This window comes from Stegodyphus dumicola, chromosome 3 (assembly GCF_044657685.1).
Source record: "Stegodyphus dumicola isolate Sdum_Otavi_A_Nest chromosome 3, ASM4465768v1".
Classification (NCBI taxonomy): Eukaryota; Metazoa; Arthropoda; class Arachnida; order Araneae; family Eresidae; genus Stegodyphus; species Stegodyphus dumicola.
This window is the reverse complement of record NC_140770.1, coordinates 235929321-235953022: the sequence shown is the minus strand read 5'-3', so window position 1 is coordinate 235953022 and position 23702 is coordinate 235929321. Positions and strand designations below refer to the sequence as shown.

Sequence of the window (23702 nt, the reverse complement as noted above, 5' to 3'; positions counted from 1 at the left end):
TGTGATTCTAGTGAGGCTATATCGGTGTACAGAAGTATAAAACATTAAATTCTTAATTTGTCTTTTAATAGAGTTCTAAAGAATCTTAGATTTAACACTAACTTAATTGAATCTGTATATAAATTACATAGATAACATATACTTTTTTTTTTTCAATGGTGGGGCCTCAGCTGACTTCGGCTTGGCCAGTACGAAGGCCAGAAGGTGGTGGTCACTTCATTATGGAGGCGCCTAATGAGTGGGCCATCTTTGTCTCCTATGAACGGATGGACAATTACAACCATGCCTTCTCCAGGATTTGAACCTGGGTGCCTTAGTATCGCAGTCGGCTATATATACAATATATACTAATTATTTGTATATAAAAATTAGGTTTCTCAAATGTTCCAAGTGTAATATTAACAGAAGACAGATTCCACTAGAAATCCTTTATGTTTGTTTGTTTATGCGATTACGGCAAAGCCTCGAGGACTATCTGCCTAAGAGGAGGGATGCCTTCGTGCAGGGCAAACTGGCTCTTGTACACGTCATACACTGGATAAACCACGAAAACGCTCATGCAGATAGCTCGCTCGTGGGATTCGAATCTCGGACCGAACTACCAGTGTTCAGCGACTTTACCGCTAGGCCGCTGGTGAGCAGAAATCCTTTATGTATATATTCCTCCGCTCAGAGCATTAGAGTTTTTTGCTGTTATTAATTAACCAATCAACTAGTCACACAGGTTCTCTCTAGTTAAAGAAAAGCATCATTTTCGTTGTGAAATCTTGATTAATGAGAAATACGTGCCAAAGCGATCCCTATAGAAATATCTCGTGTTTATTAATGCCTGATGGACATTCTATATTTGCATAAACTTAAAGGTTATATGATGAAATAAATACTTGTAAGCAATAAATATTTTCTTAGTGTCCAACAAAGTGAGCATTTGAATGGAATTTCTCTTACAATTGATGCTATACGGGACAGTTGTAACACTATAAAAAAAAAATGTACAAAATTTGCAAATTTGTAGCGAGTACATCAGCTATAGCATTCACCTTAAACTAAGAGAAGAAGACGCTATCTTAGAGAAGTACTTATTCGGATCTGCAACTCGATTAATGATTGAATACAATGGAATAACACGAATAAATATGCGTATTTGTATTCCATCTTGGATCATTAAGATCAATCTCTCAGGAGAAACTAGTCGTTAAGAAATTACTTAACAAAACATGTGCTTCCCATTCAAACCCAAATCTCTCATCATTATCCGGATTAAAGATTTATCGAACTAGAACCTGTAGAGTCAGAAATTGGGAGGGGAAGAAACTTTCAATCTTCGTCTAATATGAAGCGCCACCTGCCGAAGGAGAATCCAATAGAAATAATAGACCGAAATTACTACTTAAAAATAGTTTCTGGATTTCCTGCATTTTACGGCTGACAGCGGCAAGGCCTTCGGTAGGCTTTTCGCTTAATTATTTTTCAGTAGAGTGCCTGTCAGAAGCACGGGAGCCATAGGTGACAAATTAGACGACCCTTACGTGATGGGCATGCTAATATTGGGGTATAAAATTGGAGGAGGGATCCTGGAAGGCAGACAATGCTAGTAATCAGTGGGGTCGGGTTGCACCTGTCTAGCGAGGGTCAAAGAGGTTTAAATATCGCTTGACGACGACTATTTATATTATACCGCATGGCCCTACCTTATAAAATATACTCGTTATAATGACTGAGGTTTAGATACGTAAGCTGACCTAAAAATATTAAAATACTGTATTAATTTTATTTCAAGCTAAACGAAATTTCTTCCTGGGGTTAAAAAAAAAAAAAAAAAAAAAAAAAAAAAAAACCGGCAGTTTTATAATAATAACATAACAGTTTAAAAATATTTAGAAGAAAACTAATTTCATGCCAAAGTTCAATTTCCTCACATTTTGTTTATTTAAATTTTACTGAGATTATGATTAATTTATAATAAGTACAGTTATAAGAACAAAGATACTGTGTATCATAATATCTCCCATGTTATTATTATTGTTTTAATAGGTTAAGAAACCACCATAAAACAGCATAAAATTACTGTGATTCACATTTCTAGTTTTTGGAAACACTGCATTTGATTCATTTTCTTGTCTGTAAATTAATTTATAGTTCTTATCTTATGCACATAAAATTATATGAACTTTAAATATATTCTGTCTCCTTCATTATTCCTACTTTCTTGATGTAAAATTTCTCTGCGTCTTTTCGTTGAATGTTGAATGTTAAGGTGGTAATACAGTAAATTATAATTTATTTTATTATCATTATCAATATTCTGCAATTCAGCTGCACTCAATCTTGAATGCGGTATTTAAGTTGAAATAGAAAATACGTTTATGGTTATGATGCAAATAGAACAAAAATCTCACAGTCAGTCATTCTAGGTACTAGTGCATAAAAAATATTTTACAATCAATTCATATTGTAAAAGTTATGTAATTTATAATATAATAATATAAATCGTATAAATATATTTACTTAAATTAGCTTATGAAAAGAGTCTTATTTCTCAAATACATACAAAGAATTGCAGAAAACATCATGAAATAGAATTTAAATATGGCCTGTTTAAGAACAAAAAGAATAAATAAATAAGATTAAAAATGGTGCAATTTCATTATTATTTTAAAACAAAACTTTAAAAAAAATATTCATTTTTCAGGTGAAGACTCAAGTGCCATTTTCATTATGATATTTCCACAAAGAGCGTGATATAGCCGATTTGTAACAGAACACCGACAAATGCAGTGGAGGGTTATGTGAAAGTCACGCAAAATCCATGGTGGAATAAAATAGCGGAAAAACGAGAGAATTTTATGTATCACATTTCAGCACAAAATGTGGGATGGATAACGATATGGGCATTAGTGAGTAATAGAAAGTTGTGAGAGAGTTTCCGAGTAGTCACGAGCTCAACCGAGCATCCGATTCAAGCACGCAAATTCGGTTACTTTTTAAAATAATTTGCAGAGCTATGAATAAAAATAAGGAAAAAGTATCTTTTCAGTCATTATTAGAGGTAAGATATATTTATTCCAAAAAGAATTCTGAATTTCTTATTGCAGAAAGTAGTTTAAAGTAGTAATATATGATGTGAAACAATTAATTCTAGAAAAAGAAAATATTAATATTAAGTATTACATACAGATTTTATAATTTATCTAAAATATTTATACGAAGAGATAATTATGCTATTATGTTTAATAAATCAGTTCTTACATCAAGATTGTTATTTGATTAACGAAAACTGAATTTCTCTGTGTGTCGAATAGAAAGGTAAAATAAAATAATAATAGCCTGAAAGCTTTCAGATTTTATATTACCCCAAAAGGATCGTTATTTTTTATTTACACGTTTCGAGAACATTTGGACTAAAAATATTTAAAAACAGCATAACTTTAGAATTTTCGATAGACAGTCTCGTGCAAGGAGATAATTTTTTTTTCCCGTACAGTGTAGCCATTGCTTGCTTTGAAAACGTTGCGTCTGTTAATAAAAAATTCATTATTCCTACTTTCTTGATGTAAAATTTCTCTGCGTCTTTTCGTTGAATGTTGAATGTTAAGGTGGTAATACAGTAAATTATAATTTATTTTATTATCATTATCAATATTCTGCAATTCAGCTGCACTCAATCTTGAATGCGGTATTTAAGTTGAAATAGAAAATACGTTTATGGTTATGATGCAAATAGAACAAAAATCTCACAGTCAGTCATTCTAGGTACTAGTGCATAAAAAATATTTTACAATCAATTCATATTGTAAAAGTTATGTAATTTATAATATAATAATATAAATCGTATAAATATATTTACTTAAATTAGCTTATGAAAAGAGTCTTATTTCTCAAATACATACAAAGAATTGCAGAAAACATCATGAAATAGAATTTAAATATGGCCTGTTTAAGAACAAAAAGAATAAATAAATAAGATTAAAAATGGTGCAATTTCATTATTATTTTAAAACAAAACTTTAAAAAAAATATTCATTTTTCAGGTGAAGACTCAAGTGCCATTTTCATTATGATATTTCCACAAAGAGCGTGATATAGCCGATTTGTAACAGAACACCGACAAATGCAGTGGAGGGTTATGTGAAAGTCACGCAAAATCCATGGTGGAATAAAATAGCGGAAAAACGAGAGAATTTTATGTATCACATTTCAGCACAAAATGTGGGATGGATAACGATATGGGCATTAGTGAGTAATAGAAAGTTGTGAGAGAGTTTCCGAGTAGTCACGAGCTCAACCGAGCATCCGATTCAAGCACGCAAATTCGGTTACTTTTTAAAATAATTTGCAGAGCTATGAATAAAAATAAGGAAAAAGTATCTTTTCAGTCATTATTAGAGGTAAGATATATTTATTCCAAAAAGAATTCTGAATTTCTTATTGCAGAAAGTAGTTTAAAGTAGTAATATATGATGTGAAACAATTAATTCTAGAAAAAGAAAATATTAATATTAAGTATTACATACAGATTTTATAATTTATCTAAAATATTTATACGAAGAGATAATTATGCTATTATGTTTAATAAATCAGTTCTTACATCAAGATTGTTATTTGATTAACGAAAACTGAATTTCTCTGTGTGTCGAATAGAAAGGTAAAATAAAATAATAATAGCCTGAAAGCTTTCAGATTTTATATTACCCCAAAAGGATCGTTATTTTTTATTTACACGTTTCGAGAACATTTGGACTAAAAATATTTAAAAACAGCATAACTTTAGAATTTTCGATAGACAGTCTCGTGCAAGGAGATAATTTTTTTTTCCCGTACAGTGTAGCCATTGCTTGCTTTGAAAACGTTGCGTCTGTTAATAAAAAATTCGTTACACTTTTACAAAATATGAAATAGGTAATAAAACAAGTTTCAAATTTGGGCTTCCAGATGCCCATATTCGGGTAGAAACCTACGTTATTCAAAGTTTGATGGTTCTAGGTGTCTTGTTTTTTCACAATGCCAGAAACATACATACATTCATGCAGATTCTCCATTACTTAATTTCTTTAAATATAATAAAGAGTGAAAATATTTGGTGGCAACAATTTGAAAAGTGATACAGCCGTTTACAGTGACTGGACGCGAAACGCCGTTTAGAGACTAATAGCCCTTCTGGGCTATCTCCCGTTTGGGCTAAAATATTTAGTTTGATATTTCTTAAAATTCGTAACATCTGAAAAGGGTTACAGACTGATAGTATTAGACTCTCAGGCTTGTCAGCCTGACAAAAGTCCAAAATTTGTTTTGTAAATTTACTTAAATATACGTATAATATGTAAATTAAATAGTACCTGTAAAGAATCTATAGTGCAAATGCAGAACTTTACTGACAGAAACTCGAACAGGTATTTCTTAGCTTTATTTAAAACAAAATAATACATTTAATAAAACTGATATAAAAAAAGAAATCTTACGCTGCTTGGATTAGCAACAATTTATAGTAGACGTTCATTTTAGTATGACAGAATATTATGAGCTAGATCATTTCTTTAACGTTAATACATTTATTTAATAAAATTTTTCATAATACCATGTAGAATAAATGAAAAGGAATACTGTAATAAAACAAATAATTTTATAGAAAAAAGTGTTTCAGTACATTGCATTAGGCAAAACATATTTCCCAGGTTTCAATGGAAATTTCATACTTAACGTGAAAAAGGTAATAAATATATTAAAAGAATAATTGTATTAAAATTATATTTCATAATATTTTTCTCTTTTTAAGAATATTATGATTCAGAGCCAATACTCTGAAGGAAAATCTAAATATGTGTCGAACTAATATAAAAGATAATTCACTAATGAATATCATGACTGCGACTGAAACTGATTCCGAAAACTAAATTTTTGAAAATTAGGGTTAAAAAATATCTGATTATGAATCCAAGTAGAAAAGTTATATCAGTAGCCGTAAAAGCTAAAGCACTGTAATCGTAGAGCTTATTATATAAATGAAATGTTAAGACATTTCTTAAGGTCTTACACTTAAAAAGCATTTTTATTATTTGTAATATTAGGCTTGATGTTACTAAGCTAAATTATCGTTTAATATTTCTCTAGCATAATTGTTCATAACAACTTTTTTTTACACGCAGTGGATAAAAGAACAGAAAAATGTGCGAATTATTTAAATAAATAATTGGCCTAAAATTTTAAAGTAAATTTTTAATCTCTTTTCGAGGCATATAATTTCTCTTGATCGATGTATATGTTTCGATAAAAGCACTAAATCAATTTTCATTGCTTATTTAAATAACACTGTATAGTAAGTTTAAATTACTTCAGACGTAAACCGATTTCGCTTGAGAGTGAATATATTAAACTAATAAAACGTAGAAAGGATGATTTAAAAATCAGCCATGCATTTAGGTCATCTTCTTCGGTAAAGAATTGACAATAGCATCTGGTACGTTTTTCGATTATTCATTTCATGTTGTGAACAAGCCGATAATAATCATCTAATGACACTTACCCATGATCATGTCTGACAAGGGGTCTACCAATTTAAACATTCTCTCACTTGTGATCCACCTTAATCTTTTAGAAAATAAATAAGCAGAATTGTTGTACAGTGAAAAAACATCTCAACACCGCCTCCCGTCAGCTGATCTTTCAAACAGCAATTCCGCTAAGTGGACAGGAATCTGTTTGCAAAATTTGAATGGCAGAAGGAAAAATATAAAAAAATAAAAAGCTTTATTCGACATGAGCTTGTGCGCGTGCCGGGGCAGTACCCTTTTACCAGAAAAGCGTTACAGTTACAGGGAAAACCTCATAATCGCCAAAACATCGCATTCGGACGGCATTCGAACAGGTTCATTGCTTTTTGGTTAGCCAGAGTTTAAGATGATAAGGAACAGAAAGTTTATATGGCACTGATACGCTGCCATGCTCTCCGAGCATTTCCTGGTTTGCGACAAAATTCTGCTTTCTTTTTATTTGTTTATTACTCTTTTGAGAAACAAAAAGAAATGTTTTGGGATGTTAATAAGGGAGTCACGTCTTGGAGAGGTAATAATGGTCTGGTTCGATTCCTCGTCGTTTCTTGTGACTGATCATTCGTTGGAAGCTCTGTGCCAGGAGGATTCAGCTTCAGGGCTCTCACGCGCCATAGGCGACTGGAATTCAATCGGTGGGAATAATGATTGGCGTTTGGGGTTCTGCTCTCACTTTGCTGAAAAATGGGTTATTTAAAGAGGATGTTGATGCGCATCGAGCGAATACGCTGTCCTCCACAGATATTCAACCGCTAAATGTATCAAGTTAAAATCAAGGTGCTGCCTGCAAGAGTTGGGATTTCGAAGAAAAGAAATAGCCATGTTGCTTATTTCTTGATTCTTCGTTTGCATGGACATCTTTGTATATGACGAAATCCGTGTGGTGCATGCGAGGTTTTATTTTCGGGTTTCTTATTGGAGGAAGGGTTAATGATAAAACAAATTCGATATAGCGATTGTCAGTAAGTAATTGCTTTTACAAAAATTATATAAAATTATTCACATATAGTTAATAAATTAATATCTACAGGCATTTTAATTTTACACTATTAATACTTTCCTAGTATCTCCTCTCTTCTTTGGTTCCAAACGCAAGTGAACCACCCATAATTGCACAATAGTTTCTCTAAATTTATTTGAAATTTTAAATACAGACATATCAGTTGCAAAAATCACATTACACATATATATAATAATCAACACTGGCAAGAGAGACGAAACATGAACACCTAACAAAAAAACACAGGAGTCAAACTCATCTGTGCAGAAACCTGTGCAGTGGTCTCATTTGGAAAGATCGAAAGACTTACCAAAAGTTTCTTTTTAATGCAAAGCTGTCTATGCAAATTTAAAATAGTAAGCGTGTAAGCTTAAAAACGTAGGTTCGTTAGAATCTTGCGTAGAGGAGCAGAAGTGGTTCGGATTGTTAAAAGTTTTGTCAAAGCTTAACGTGGATATAACATGTGCTAAGATAATTCATAAATAAAAAATTAGATTAAAATAACCTCTTAGTAAAAAATTAAAAAGCAAATACTGTTTAAAATTAGGCAAAAAAAAAAGAAAAAAAAAAAAAAAAAAAAAAAAAAAACGATTACATTGGCGTTACGCCAATCTGTGCCCGATTGCTTTTCCGCCTAATTTTAAATTTTCCGCCTAATTTTAAATTTTGCACTATGACATGCTCTTCTTATTAACAACTAACAGCCCCCTTTTTGTGATTTCGATATATTTTATTTCCTTTTCTCCTTAGAAAACAATTCCAGAAAAGAACAGTTCCAAACCATATTTTGAGCTTAAACTCAGATAATTATTTAAGGTATCTGCCTACGTTCGGAGCACTTTTTTTTTTAAAACATAGAATTTTGATGAAATATATATTTATTTTGTCAAAATATGATATCAAATCATGAAAATAGGTAAATTTTTAGGAATATTTTCATAAATTTTTGAAATATATGCAATTTTATGCAGATTTTTAGGAGAATTTAACACTTACGTTAAATGTCGTATATTTTTTCCCACAGCATATATTTCAATTTTATTTATACTGTATACTACTACAACACTCGTATGTGTTATGAACTAAAATGTTTATGATATTTCTAAAATTTACTAAAATATGTGTAATTACATGAAAAAACACAGTTTTTTTGTAAAATATTGCTTATCGTTTTATATAGAAACACTTATAAAACAATCGAATTAATAAATATAACTTAGATTGTAGCTTAAAACCTAGTAAATAATATAGAAAATACTTTAGTGAACTTTTTTTAGAGATACCTTTAGAACATTTTGAGTAATTACATTTCTTGTATGTAAAAACACTAGAAAAATTAGTTTTCCAGAAAACGCATTTAAAGATTTCACATCAACAGAAAAACTGTTCTATTGTATTTACACACTTAAAATTCTCCACATTTGTACATCACACCCTCCATATCTTTATTCTTAACTAATTTTGATTTCCTATTTGATTTTAATTTTTTTCTGGCTATTTTCGAAATGAGCGACGAATGACGTTTCGAGTTCTTTATTCCTTCATTATCAATTCCAAAGTAATTTTTAATCATTTCTTGTTCAATTGATATGCCTAAATGTTCAAACACAGGAAGTAATCCAAGATACCCTGAATTAAAAACTAAAACTGCTATATATGCACCCAGCAACATAGTCTTTATACCTAATTGCAATGTTGCCAGATCCAGTTCAAAAAACCGCAATGTTGCCAGTCCCAGTTCAAAAAAATTAACGCAAATAATTATTGCCAGAAACAAAAAAAAGTACCCAGAATTAAAATGAAATGTTTTAGCACAATTTTTTACACACAAACAGGTTAAAAAAAACACGGATAACAACATTGTTTACCTTTAAGTTGAGCCTTTTAAATGGTACTTCCGGTCTTTCTGCTTTCACTTCCAGTGCAGTTAATTAGCTATATCTTCTCTTCTAATTATCACAAACGTAAAAATGAACCATTTTCGGAATCCTACAAATCTGACCTTTCAAATTGGGCAATTAAAAAAAAAAGTCGAATTTTTTCGCCGAAATCGTTTTTTTAAAGTAGGCAGATACCTTAAAATATTTTATTCTTGAATGTATAAAATAATTCAAACAATATACATTACATTTGAATATATGATGTTTTTATAAGTTATCGATTTTGATACAAATTTATTTATAATTTTTGGTTTTTTATTAAAGGACAATGATTACTCTTATTGTAATTTATTATTACGCAGTTTATAGGGAAAATTATAAAATGCAAAAAAATTATGAAATGTTTAATGTGATTAAATTAAGAATAATAGAAAGCAGCATGTTCGTTGTCAGGGGGACCACCAATGGCCCAGCGATAAAATCGCTGAACACTGGTAGTTCGGCCCGAGGTTCGTATCCTGGCGAACGGACTGGCTTCATGAGCGTCTTTGTCGTTGTCCCCATGTGTAATGTATATACGAGCCAGTTTCCCTTCGAAGTTTCTCTACGAAGGCATCCATCACATTAAGCACATAATCCTCGAGTGCTTTCCCATAATTAAATAAACCAAATCTTCCGTTGCCAAGGGAGGCTAACCATATCCAAACGCTTGTGAAAAATGTCTAGCAAATAAATTACATTTTGTAAAATATTGTGGTGTTTTTTGTAAAATATTGTGGTGTTAAGTGATTTTTTTTTTTTTTTTTTTTTTTTTTTTTTTTTTTTTTAAATCAATGACTACGCCAAGAACTTGCAAAACATAGTAATAAAAAGTCAGTAACTGGCGCATTTCGGACAATCTGTGTGTATATATTTATGTTGGGGGAGCGATGCCCTTAAACACAAATCGTTAATTTCGAAATTTTCTGTCTTTCGTTTAAACAGCGAAAATGCTTCATTCACAAAAATGCAATATAATGGAATTTGTTTTATTATCGATTTCATATTTTGTAAAACTTTAACGAATTTTTGAGTAACAAACTCAACTATTTAAAAGCGATCAATGGCAACGTTGTGCAGAAAAAACATTTATATCTCCAGCGCGTGAGTCTCTGTATCGGAAATTCTAAAGATATGCTCGTTTTAAAACTATTTTGCGATATTGCTGTTGCACTGGATCTTATGGTTTAAGTGCGAGGAACATGATATTTAATAAAGAAAGGTAACACACAAAATGTTAAAAAAACGCCCCTTTGGTCGTAATTTAAAATCTGAAACATTTCAGATTTTTTTTTTTTTTTTTTTTTTTCACTCGAGAGAGCTTCTATCCTAGAAACAACAGTGTAAATTGTTCTTACTTATTTTGCCCTAACAGTTAAACTCAAAGGAGTAGAACGGTGCTGCTTGTACGACTTGCCTAATTTTTCTTTTTCCGTCTCTTTTTAAAACAGTTGTTTAGAAAATCTGTCAAAAATGTCTTTAAAATTAACGAGATGATAATTTAGAAGGCTACCTTAGGGCAGAATGCTTTCGAATGGAAAATTTTTCTAATTAATTTGCTTACATTTCCATTATTTTACATAAACAAAAAAAAAAAAAAAAAAAAAAAAATCTCTTTATAAATTCATTTTTCTGAGAATCATGGTGCTTTAATATGAGTCAGTGATATCGCAAAAATTTCTTATTTAACAATAAAGTTTTGAGAACGTTTTCGAGAAATTTCTTGAAACTGCTATCTGAAGCTTTTTCCCTACTCCAGGTTATTAATTTCTACTAGAAAAATGTAAAATGGCATGAGATAGAACATTTTGCTTATGTAGGTTACAATTCAGTGCACACAGTGTAAAATGTAGTTTTTACATCCATAGATTTTAATTTCTAATTTTGTTGCTATTTTCTCTTTCCTGTCTTATAGGTGCGCTTGATTCTGTTTTCATTTGTATTAGAATTTGAAAATCATTTTAAAAAAATGGGAAATTTTATATCTATCGATAAGAGTTTATAAAGGTCCTTGAAATAGCCTAATAAGGTGAAAAACAGTTTTAAGACCCATATTTGTTGATATTTCATCAATTGTTCATAACTAATAAAATTTTTCTTCAAAATGCTCTTCATATCAATAAATTTCGCTTTCTTTAATCTTTTCAGTTGTAGGACAACATGCACCAAACAGTTTACCTCAGAAGGCTATAATGAGACAACTTAATACTACCTACTTCCCTTATCAGCTCATTTTTACCAATTGTGAGATTAATTATTATTATTATATTATTATAATTATTATGTTATTATTAATATATTATTATTATTAATTATTATATTATTTCTAATTATGAACTTTCTAAAGATAAGAAAAATATTTCCTAGGTTAGTGATTTTAGTAAACAAGTAATGAAATAGAAGGATTCGCTAAAAAGTATTTTTGGTAATACTTTGTAGGTAAGGTTAGAAACAAAAGTACTGCTATAAGCGGCATGAACAACTAATTTAATTTACTGTTTTCGAACAGACAATATTTCTACAGCAGCCGCCCAGTCGGTATGGTGTTCAGGGAAGCTGACTGCGATGTCAAAGGGCCTGGGTTCTAATCCCGGAGTAGGCATGGTTGTAACTGTCCGTCCCTTCATAGGAAAGACGATGGTGACCCACCTATTACATGCCTCCATAGTAAAGAGACCACCACATCCGGCCTTGTATGAATTAATGGATTGAGTTATATTTATAATTGTTAACAATCTGCCATTGGAAAAAAAAAAAAAAAAAAAAGCTTTCTCTATAGCAAATTATTTGGCGCGTGTTATTCTAAAAGGGGAAAATTTTTTCTTTTTTTTTTTCCTTTAATGTATAGCTATTAAAAATTTATTTTCAGGTTAAGTTATTTTTGAATAGTTTACCAACATTACAACGACCGCAGTAACAGATGCTGTTAAAAGATTAATTTACTGTCCTTTTATATCAATAGTTTTTCTTTCATACTAGCTTTTAAAATTTATTAATAATTGAAGTTGAGGAAAATTCTATTAAAATTGAAATGATAACCTTTATAATATCTGCTTAAAATGCTAATTTAGATGTATATAAACAAGTGAATTAACGACTATTCAAAGAAACCGTGATTTTTTAAAGTACAAAATTATTTAACAATTTTTTTAATATGTATTATAATTTGTCGAGCGTATAGTGCAATTCTGAGCTTTGTAAAAATATTGCATACTCATTACAAACATTATGCTATTCTAAATGATGCATTATATATTTCAAAATTTATACTTTGATTGCTGAAAACTAAATATTATTGGATAATTTTATCCTTAATTCAAAAAATTAAATAATTAAGGTAATTTTTAAATTTCTTAAATTTATAGAAGTCCTTGAAATTATATAATTAAATTTCTTGCCAAAAACTGCATAGGAAGGATTTTATATTTTTTATAAATATTACAAATTACAACCATTTTTATTTTAGTTATCTAATATGTACATACGAAAATAAATTGGCTGTTCAGTAACGTTCCTCATAGGCGGTAGTGTGTGGACCGCTCTGGCGGCAATTCCAAGGGGATAAATATGTACACGAAAATAAATTACCGACAAGAGTATCTGTATTAATTTACTGCACCAATATGTGAGCAATATGTGAGCAATATGTTTGACGAATTTACTTCCCCCATCAAACATATTGCTCACATATTGATATATAAAAATTATTTTATATATAATTTTTATATATCAATACGTATAAAGTATTTCACTCGTGTGTATTCTCTGAACTGAAAACTGCACTACAAGTAGCTGAATTCATCATGCCTTCCAGTCCCAGTTATTTCAAAACAGAAAATACTAGCTCGAGACTCAAAAGTGCTTCATTATTAACTTCTGAAAACTATGCAGCTATTCAGATGAATTCCGATTGAAATGAACTTTAAAAAGAGAGAGAGAGGAACGTTACAAGCATATTATATAAGCTGATATGATATATTTTTAGCTTAAATTCTTATTCTGTTGTATGTTTTCTCGGATATTCAGCAAACGTCTAAACGAAATATTCTGAAGTGTTGAAGAGCAAACTTAGCTCTGCTCTACCGATTACGTATCAACTAAAAAGTAATTTCAGAGTATGTTGCTATTAATTTTGCAGGAATTAACTAAAAATATTTCGTAATCTTTTTAAAAATGTAAGAATTTATAATAAAGACTGTGTAAAGTCATTAGGTTGTTTGGAAGCAGCAGACAGGAAAAATGAGCAATACCCTTCCCGGGACTCGAACCTGGACCTCTGGAATACGCCCCGAGTATGCTACTGTTACACCACGTAGGCATGCTATAAGAAGGGAGGAAATACTTTATATACTCACCCTTTTAAAGGAAGAGTGGGGATCTGGAGACCCAATCGTCGAATCGTAGTAGTGACGAATTATTGTCCACTACCTTTAGTTCGGGCGCCACTGTAGACTCATTAGGTTGTTTTGAAGCAGGAGACATTAAAAATGAGCAATGCTCTTTCCGAGACTCGGACCTGGACTTCTCAAATACGTGCGGAAGGCGCTAATGTTACACCAGAAAATCACTTTGGAAGAAGGGAGAAAATACCTTGTAGCTATAGCAGCCATTTCAAATGTAACTGCAGAGTTCATCGGAGATTTAGCAAGTGCTCCAAAGCGGATGGAATAAACGCAGAAATCTGCTAAGATAATCCGAAAATTTCGAATATTCGTTAGCGTTTTAAATATCAACAGCCTTTGAGAGAAAAGTTTTTGCAATCCGGACATTCATTTTCAATGACCTTAAATTTTAAATACGTTGTGCAAGTAAAGTTGGTTGTAGAATATCTTGTTATAGCATAAAATTCGGCCTACAAATCTCTAAACTTTATTCATATTTCCAAGAAAGTAATTTTTCCGCTTAACGTTCTTCTAATTAGAAATAGACCTTCCTCTAAGCTGAAGTACGTTGATGTAAAACAACTTTTTTTTTTTTTTTTTTTTTTTTTTTTTTTTTTCCGGATGTGGAGTGAAATTCGAGGGAAAGAAATGGCGGCTAAGATATCGGCAAACAAATTGTACGGATTAGAAGTTAAACGGTACGGTTTCATCGTACGCATCACTGCTTCTAAGATACTACAAAACAGTTAGTGGTGGGAGAGAGAAAAATAAACTGCTCAAATATATAGGACGCATTTCGAGATCAAAGGTACACTTTTTCCCCTTAAAAAAAAAAAAAAAAAAAAAAAAAAAAACAACTCTGATCCGTTTGAAAGGAATTGCCGTTTAAGACGTCATTTGTATGCAAATAGCATCCAAAGAAAACGAAGCACGTGGCTTTAAGATAGTTATGAAAGGGGTCTGATTAGTTTATCGTGACTGATAAGGATAATTTTAATGCATGCAAATCTCTAACAACGACTTGCTACATTGAGGGTAAAAGTAGCATAATGCTCAACATCTCAAAGAACTGGAAACATTTTCTTTCACTTTAAAAGTTCAGCACCTACTTTAAAAGTGACCCTTAAGTCCTTTTTTAAATAAATATCATTCATATGTGTGCTGCCTTCTTAGCTTTAAAATAACCGATACAATAAATAACGTTTCTAGATATCTATGTTATGTGCAAGGCGATGTTGCCTTCCTTAAATAAAAAGAAGATATTGCATACGAGAAAATTTTACTTAGTAATCGATAGATTTAATTTTGGAATTGATTTCAAATGAAAATGCTTGATGATTCGGAAGAAAACGACTTGATGCTCTCCCTCAAGATAAAAGTTGCTGAAGAATGCCTCACGTTTTGCAGAATTTTGACTGACTTATTTACCTGTTTAACTGAAAGATAACAGATACGTAAGTCGCATAAAAATTTTTCAAATATTTAGTTAGCATCAAGGGTTATAGAGTCATTAGGAGTTTTTAGCCCAAAGGGGCAATTTGCCCAGTAGGGCTATTAATTTCGTTTTGATATTTTGCTTTGATTCACTATAAACAGCAAAACACTTGTTAAATTGTTGCCACCAAATATTAGACCCCTTGATGTTCATCAAGCCAATAGTTAATATTTCTAATGTTAGTCTTTCAGAAGAACAAGAGAGAATTCTAAAATATAATTTTAATTTCTCACAAACCTGTAAACCCTCGATTCCAAAGATTTTGGCTCCTATCGAAAAAGCTTTCAAGTTCAGTAAAGTTTCAGATTCACAGAAAGAAATGATTAGGCATCTTATCGCTCATAATGTGAAATTCAATAACAAACCTTTGAAACCAAATCTAACTGCGAGAGAAAGAGCTACAATGCGCGAAATTCATTCTAACCCGGATATTATCATTTCAAAGGCCGACAAATGGTGGCCAGATAGTCGTCATGGATAAGAACACTTACATCGATGGTGTCACTAAACTCTTAAACGAAGGACCATATAATCCGATCCCTAAAGATCCTTCACCTTCGGACTTATCCAAAATAAAAACTGCGATCAAATCTTCGCAAATCATTTCAAGCAACTTAAAACAATCGCTTATCCCATCTGTTGCGAATTGTGCCAGATTATATGCTCTTCCCAAAATTCATAAAAGTGGTATTCCTTTCCGCCCTATTGTATCAAATTTAGGTACTGCCTCGTATCCTTTAGCTAAATATTTAGTTTCTAGATTTTCCACTCTATTAGACAATAACATTTACACCATAAAAAATTCAATAGAGTTTGTAAAAAAGGTTAAAAACATTTCTCCTAGTAATTTACTCATGGTTTCTTTTGATGTAAAATCATTATTCACCAATGTCCCAGTGGAGGGTGCATTAAGATGTCTAGAAACCAGACTTCGCGAATTTCATTTCTCTTGCATCGAAATTGATGAGCTAATTTCTCTCACTCAACTCTGTTTGAAACAAACACATTTTGTTTTCCAAAATAAATATTACAAGCAAACTGAGGGATTAGCCATGGGAAGCCCCCTCAGTCCCATCCTGGCTGATATCTACATGCATTATTATGAATCAAAATTGTTTGAAACTTTAAACTTCCCGGCATGGTTCCGCTACGTAGACGATACTTTTACCCTGTTTGAAGGTAATAAAGATGATTTAAATAAAGTTCTTTCAACAATGAATTCTATTGATCCTGCTATTCAGTTCACTTTTGAACTTGAGACTTGCAATTCTCATCCGTTTCTCGACATTCTGGTCACACGTAACACATCCAACTTCAGTACTACAGTTTACCGTAAACCTTCATCGGTTTGCCTTCCACCACACTTTAAATCATGTCATCCGACTAAACAAAAGTTAGCTTCATTTTATTCCTATGTTTTCCGTGCTCTTCAAGTTTGCTCCTCCAAACTAGCCCTTGATGAAGAACTAAATTATTTAAAAGCAATAGCTATTGACAGGGGCTTTTCACCCAACATTATTAATCAAGCAGTTAAAAAATTCTCATCTCAACACACTAAAAGCCACACTCTTATTTTAGGAGATTATAAAAATTCTGTTGTCATTCCCTTCTTTCCATCAATTAGCTATAAAGTTGCACATATTTTGCAGAAATTTAACTTTCGGGTTGTTTTTTCTCCCATCAATAAAATTCCAACTTCTATACTCAAGGACCCCATTCCGGATATGAATTCCTCGGGTATTTATAGGATTCCTTGCCAGTGTGGTTTAATTTACATTGGCCAAACTAAGAGAGCCTTAAAATTTCGCGTCAAAGAACATGAGGCATATGTTAGAAAAAAGGAAACACAGAGGTCTTCTGTTGCTCAACATTGTTGGTCCGAAAATCACACTTTCAATTTTTCTGCTGCCAAAATTATTCAAAAAACATCTTCCATTGGAGAACTGGATTTTCTAGAGGCATTTCACATTCATAAAAATCTTTCTGTTCTAGTTAACGATCCTAATTCCAATCCAAATTTGCCTTCGGCTTTTAGAGAAATTATGTTTTAGTTCTGGTTTCGCCAACAGATGGCGCCACTTGCTTATTCTTGTCCAGGCTTTCTTATCTTATCTAATCATTATTTCCTATCTTGTTCATTTGCGGTTTTGCAGCTGAAGATGATGGTTCGGTAAAACCATCGAAACTAGTCCTGTGAAAATTTTGTAGGTATAACGCTGATTTTTGTTGTTTGACTTCTGAATTGCTATTGTAAAATGTTACAAGTAGTTCGTGACAAACCCAATAAAAATTAAAATACACATGAGATCATTGCACGAATTATCTAAATTACTTTTCCTTTTCTTCACAAGTACAAAATATATAGAAAATCAATTTTAAAATCAGCAAATTAATCCTTTCCGTATTTCACGATTTTTGTTAGAATGCCTAGCTATATTACTGTAGCGTTGCAAGATAAGCAAGTGCTTTCTAGTGGTTACCACAAAATTTTAAAACTTTGAATGTTATTAGAAATATAGATTTTAACTATTTTTAAATTGACTTTAGTTTTATTGCTATGTAACATCTCTCAGTATTTACATAGCAAAGATACATAAGACTGTGGGTAGGAAAGATAAATGAAAGTATGCGTTAGCACAAAACGGTAGAATTTCAGGGTGTGTAAGGTATGCACTGCTTACATTTTTGTGTACAGCTTTGCTTTTGACATCTGTTGTATTTTATCTAGCTTATTGAGCATTAAATGTACTTTCATAGTTTACTGGTTATCCAACTATCGCTATTTCTCTAACTATCAACAGTCTAGTACCCACAACTAATCAATCAGTTTATATATAATATTGATTATGATTCTTAAAAGTACTGATTTTAGAAAATCATAAATTAGCAGAATGGTTGTTTTAATTAAATTAAACACTTTATCTTTTTTCAAATGGAAAGGAAAATACGAATCACGAACACTCACTCATTCATATGCAATATTAATCCAGTATTGTAAACATTTAAGTGCAGTTATTTTAGTTGAAAAAGTCGTCATGATATTAGCAGGGGAAATAAGAGAAAAAATGCATAGCATTTACATAGCATCTAAACACATCCTTTAATAAGCATGCATTTTCTGTTAAAACATCAACTACTGTGGAACTTATTAACGCACTCAAGGTTTATACAAAGAAGTAAGCTTCCAAAACTCTACCCCTCTACTTAAAATAATTGCTTGTATAACAAATAATTGTGAATAACAGCCTGGTTGTTATCCTATTCTGTAGTTATTATCATGCAATTTCATTTGCAATCACCATTAACCACTAGTATTTACATTTTAAGCTTCTTTTAAATTGATTATATACTTAAAAAATACTTAATTAGAAATACATTGCTAACCAATCATATCTTAAACCAACCTCTAGCTATTTGACACTTTTTTTAATTAGTGTAATTTTAAAGTTGGCGAGGAAATACGGCTGCCATACACTAAATGATATTTATTTTAAGTTTATGTGTATAAATATCTTAATCTCCTTAGATTTATTATTAAAATTTTCGTCAGTGAATGTTTTTTATCTCATTTCGCAGTTTAAAGATCAGCGCTACAAAATAAATGAAGCGTCTTGAAATTCTAAATCTATATATTTTCTTAAATTATAGCATAGCAATTTTTAAAACAACTTACCTGCTTCATAGATGTTATACGAATCGGTCATTTCTAACATTTTTCTTTTTTTTCGGGGGGGGGGTTAATTTATATCAAGACATATGAGCAGCAATCAGTTTTTTTAATACTGTAACATGCAAAAAGCAGAATTGGTCAAAACTTTGGTCACAGTAGATTTCCTTTGAGTTTTGAAATTTGTCTTGCATCACAGTTAAACGACTGCTTATGTTATGAGTTACTAGAATTCTTTGGCTATGATCAAAACACCCTGAACTTGAGAAGATAACTAACGTTCTAACTAGAATCAAACACGTCGGGTTCTCTGTAACGTCAGCAAACTTTTCGCACGAGTTACCACTGAAGGTATTGTAATAATTGAGTTAAAATCACTAGTTTCCGAAAGAACAGTTTTCCTGTATGTCAGGCTTCACTGCCAATTAACATGGATAATGTATCTCTTCCAATTACCTTTACTGAACACTTTCTTTAGCATTGTGCAAGTTTTAGCCGGTGCGCAATCGAGACAGCAACATGATAGAAAAATAGCCCGCCTCGTCGATTGGTTTAATGGCCCAATCAAAGGGCAGAAATATGAATTTCGCAACAAGAAATTTCCTTTTTGACGAAGACACGGGAAATTATCATATACTGGAGGGAAATGTTAGCAACGTGAAAACCCTTGGCCATTCTTCCGGAAAGAAGCAAAACACGTCCAAGGATTTTTAACTGGAACTGATAATCGAGAGTAAGGTTCAGAAACAACAAAAATGGTTGACGTGAGCGACGGTCCGTATCTGAAGCTAGAAAAAAGAACCCAGATTTTTGCCGATTATTAGAAATATTATATAACTGTCAACTGCCGAGGCAATATTGTCCAAAAGCATAAAGATCGCATAAGGATTTGTATATCTTTGTCCTTCGACGTGCATATGATTACAGAAGAAAACATAATTTCCGAATATTGTACTTGATTTCTAAAAAAGACAAGCATTTATAATAAAGGTCGTTCATCGAACTTTTTATTTCAGTTATACAGATTTAAATGCGAAATTTGATATTCTTAAAATTTGTTTCATTGCACTTTTGCAATATTAGTAGCTATTTGCATTTATTTCACTATCAGAGAAAATAACAGTTTCGTATTTATTTATTTAGATATGCACTTTTACATGAGTTGAATTTGACCAAATTTACAATAATTTATAAACGAAAAATCTGATATGGACACCGCATGACTTGCTTGTAAGGCATAATTATACAGATTTTTTCCCATATTTCATTTAATCTTATTTCCTCGAACTTCATTAAAGATATATTTCTCATTCAATTCATTCAATTTTCACTTCGCGACAAGGTAAAAATACATAAAAACTCAAAACATCTTCATTAAAATTTGAAAAATATAGAAAAACATAAAATACCAAATAATATTAAATCTGTTTAAAAAGTAATTTTTACAATTAAAATTGGAGCAAGAAGGCAGATTTCTCGGTACACAAAACTAAAAGTTTACTTTTGGTCTCACCGAAGACACTAAAGATGCAGAAACTGACTTGATTCGCTATTCTGCTAAGTTTCAAATGAGAATAAATGGCTGCTCCGTTAGGCTTAGTCGCATTTAAACAATTTAAATTGTTGATAATTCTAAAACTATTGGATAATTAACTGAAGGCATAAAATCCTTAATCGAAATATAAGGACAACAAAATTCTATCACTTTTAAAGCAAAAATGCACAATTTACCAACTTATAAGAACAAAAAAAAAAAAAAAAAAAAAAAAAAAAAAAAAAAAAACTGAGCTCACCGAGCCCAGTAACAGAGTGAGTATATATATATGTATACATATACTCACTCTGCAGTAGCAGAGACTCTCCGCATCTATATATATATTTATATACTACATACTATTTATATACTTCTGATGCGGCCGATTGCAACAAAAAATTGAGGTGGAAAGGGAGGTGCGCATCTAGCAGTCCCATATTTAAAATTTCAATTTTCTGAGATACTCGTTTTTGAGTTATGCGAGATACATACATACGTACACCCAGACCTCACGAAAAGAACTCTTCTGAATCTGTTTTAAATCTACTGTTTAATCCCTTTTAGGAAAAAGAGACCTTTATTCTGCTGTACATACACAAATCACGCAGAAATATAGTTTAGATGGATTCGAGAGCTTGAAATACGATACCTGAAATTTTTCGCGATTACAATACTTCCTTTGCTTTGTACAAAGAAGTAAAAAAAAAAATTCCAAGCACGCGATGTTGATAAATTTGTTATAAATATATAATAATTTTAATTATTATTATAACTTAAAATTATTGTTATAAAATTAATAATAGTTATATAAATTATAAAATTAATGATATTTACTAAATTAGTATTTATTAATATGCTAAAATTATTATTATAAAATTGAACACGCGAAGGAGAAATCCACAACAGAATCTTCGGATTCGATGAGGCATCTAAATCATCTTGGCTGCCTTGTGTATTTGTTACTTTAGATTGACTATAGAGCATATGTTGATTTAATAGAACAGAACGATTTGTATCAGCTGTGATAACCTCTTTGTAAGACCTCAATCTGATTTTCTTTTCTAAAAATTAAAAAAATATTTTTAATATTAAGTTCTCTTAGAATTTTTTATTAGTATGTCCTTTTTTAACAATACCAGCTTTTAAGAACGTCATACTTGTCATTGCTTATACATGCATATGTGAAAGATGAGGTTTTCAGAGTATCCGGTAGTTATAAATTCGTGTAAAATGTTTTCTCCTCTAAAAACATTACATACTAGCACTTGCTGTAGCATAAAAAAATCATCATTTACATAAATATAAAATTAACACATAGTTATATTTTGTATATTGTATGCATCATATGCTATATTTTCATACGATCAAGTAAGCTAATATTTTTTTCGCTGCTAAAAGGATTTCAGTATTTGTAACAAAAGAACTGCTTTTTAATAATAAACTAAATGTGATCGATACGATTATTTTGCGATAGCCTAGCCTACACATTAATAAATCATTCAAACCGCCCAGACGGTATAACGGTTAGGAAAGCCTACTGCGGTGCCGACGGTCCGGGTTCGAATGCCGAAGAGGGCATGGATGTTTATAAATGTATAGTGTCTTTGCGGCATGGGGGCACTCCAAACATATGGCGAGCCGAAAGGCTTCTCGAGAGGTTGGTGGTATGGGAAGAGAGGGGGGGGGAGACTTTCGGATCCGTCTTTCTTCGGAGTGCCCCCCGGAGTTCAAAATTGGGGACGGTAATCGTAATGTCACCTATATGGTGCTCAAGCCTCTTGCCAACGATAGGCGCAACCTAGCTGTCCTTGTGTGCTTGCTGTGCTGTTGCTGTCAGATAAGTGAGATAAGTCACCACACAAGACAATAATATAAATCATTGAAACTTTTATAAAATTTTGCAATATTACATTCATATTCATAATATAGTCATGAAAGCATTGTTGTATTAATAAACGCTTCAATATAATTCAAGAATTTACGGTTTATTTCATGGTTTTTCTCTGTTTCATGGGAGTAATATAAAACTGACTCAATGCATTTCTCAAGATAATCACAGTTATTTAAGGTTTGCAAAATGAAAACACGGTGAAAAGAAAGGAAGCAATGATAGACCATGTTTTATTGTAGTGTTAAATTTATTGAACTGAAGAAAGGTTCAAGAGAGCACGGCGTTTTGAGCAGATACTCAGAGTACCCGAATTCACCACAATAATTATAACAGTTAACAAGGAAGTGTGACATTTACAATCGTAGCAGATATAATTTATCTGACCTTTTTTCTTTTTCTTTCTTTCTTTCTTTTTTTCAGTATTACTTTGTTCTCAGTGGTACTTTGTGGAAGTGTGCAAGTATGCTCGCATATTGGCAAATTATAATTCTTTCAAAATAGATCCGTGTTCTTCCTGTGGTAGTAAATGATAAAATATATCTAACATTTGAAAAGATTTTTCTCCCTCCTTCCAGCATACTTTCGTGGTGTAACGGTAGCATACTCGGCGCGTATTCCAAAGGTCCGAGTCTTGGTGAGGGCATTGCTTATTTTTCACGTCTCCAACAACCAAAAATTTAAGTCTACAAACCAAATTATTGAATTTGCTTTAAATCTCCAGAAATTTTTCAATATATTTCTTGAAAAATATCCGCCTATAAGAAGTCAAATACCACTTAACGATGATTATGAAGAAATTGCTGCTGATATCCATTTTAACGTGGTGGATTATTTTTAATCACATTTCTACTCATTTTTACATTTGAAAACTTTTATTTCAATTAACCTTTTTTAAAATTAAATAGTACATGAAATATAAACCTGTTGACACAGTAAGCATTTTTATAGTATTTTTCCTATTAGTACTTATTAATACTCGTTTTTCCCCTTACAATAATCTTATAGTATTTCTTACTCTTTTTTTCCCGTAGAATATCCTTATAGTATTTCTATTCTAGTACTCAGACTTCTCTTACGATATTTTAAATGAAATTAATCTTAAAACGCAAAACAGCAGAATTTATGGACTTGCACTTGAATTTCTTAACGTTATGTAATGACATCCAACTGAGAGACTGAATTATCTGAATTCCAAATTTTATTAATTGACAAGTATTGCATCTTCATTTCTTCACTTTCAAAACAGATTCTTTTCAATTAAATTTTTAT

The 23702-nt window shown here is 31.4% G+C and overlaps 1 protein-coding gene across 3 annotated transcripts in view; it reads right to left on the bottom strand.

The window, feature by feature from the left end:
* Positions 1-23702, bottom strand: part of LOC118192530 (uncharacterized) — a 153392-nt gene that overhangs the window by 35948 nt on the left and 93742 nt on the right. The window contains exon 1 of one of the 3 annotated variants that reach the window (XM_035363527.2): positions 19015-19404. The exons of 1 other annotated variant lie outside the window; for it this stretch is intronic. In XM_035363527.2, coding sequence (XP_035219418.1) covers positions 19015-19054 — 40 coding nt within the window. In that variant the 5' untranslated portion in view covers positions 19055-19404. Of the gene's footprint in view, positions 1-6520; positions 6677-19014; positions 19405-23702 lie in introns of those variants that run through there. One more of the 3 variants, XM_035363526.2, reaches the window with a different exon arrangement.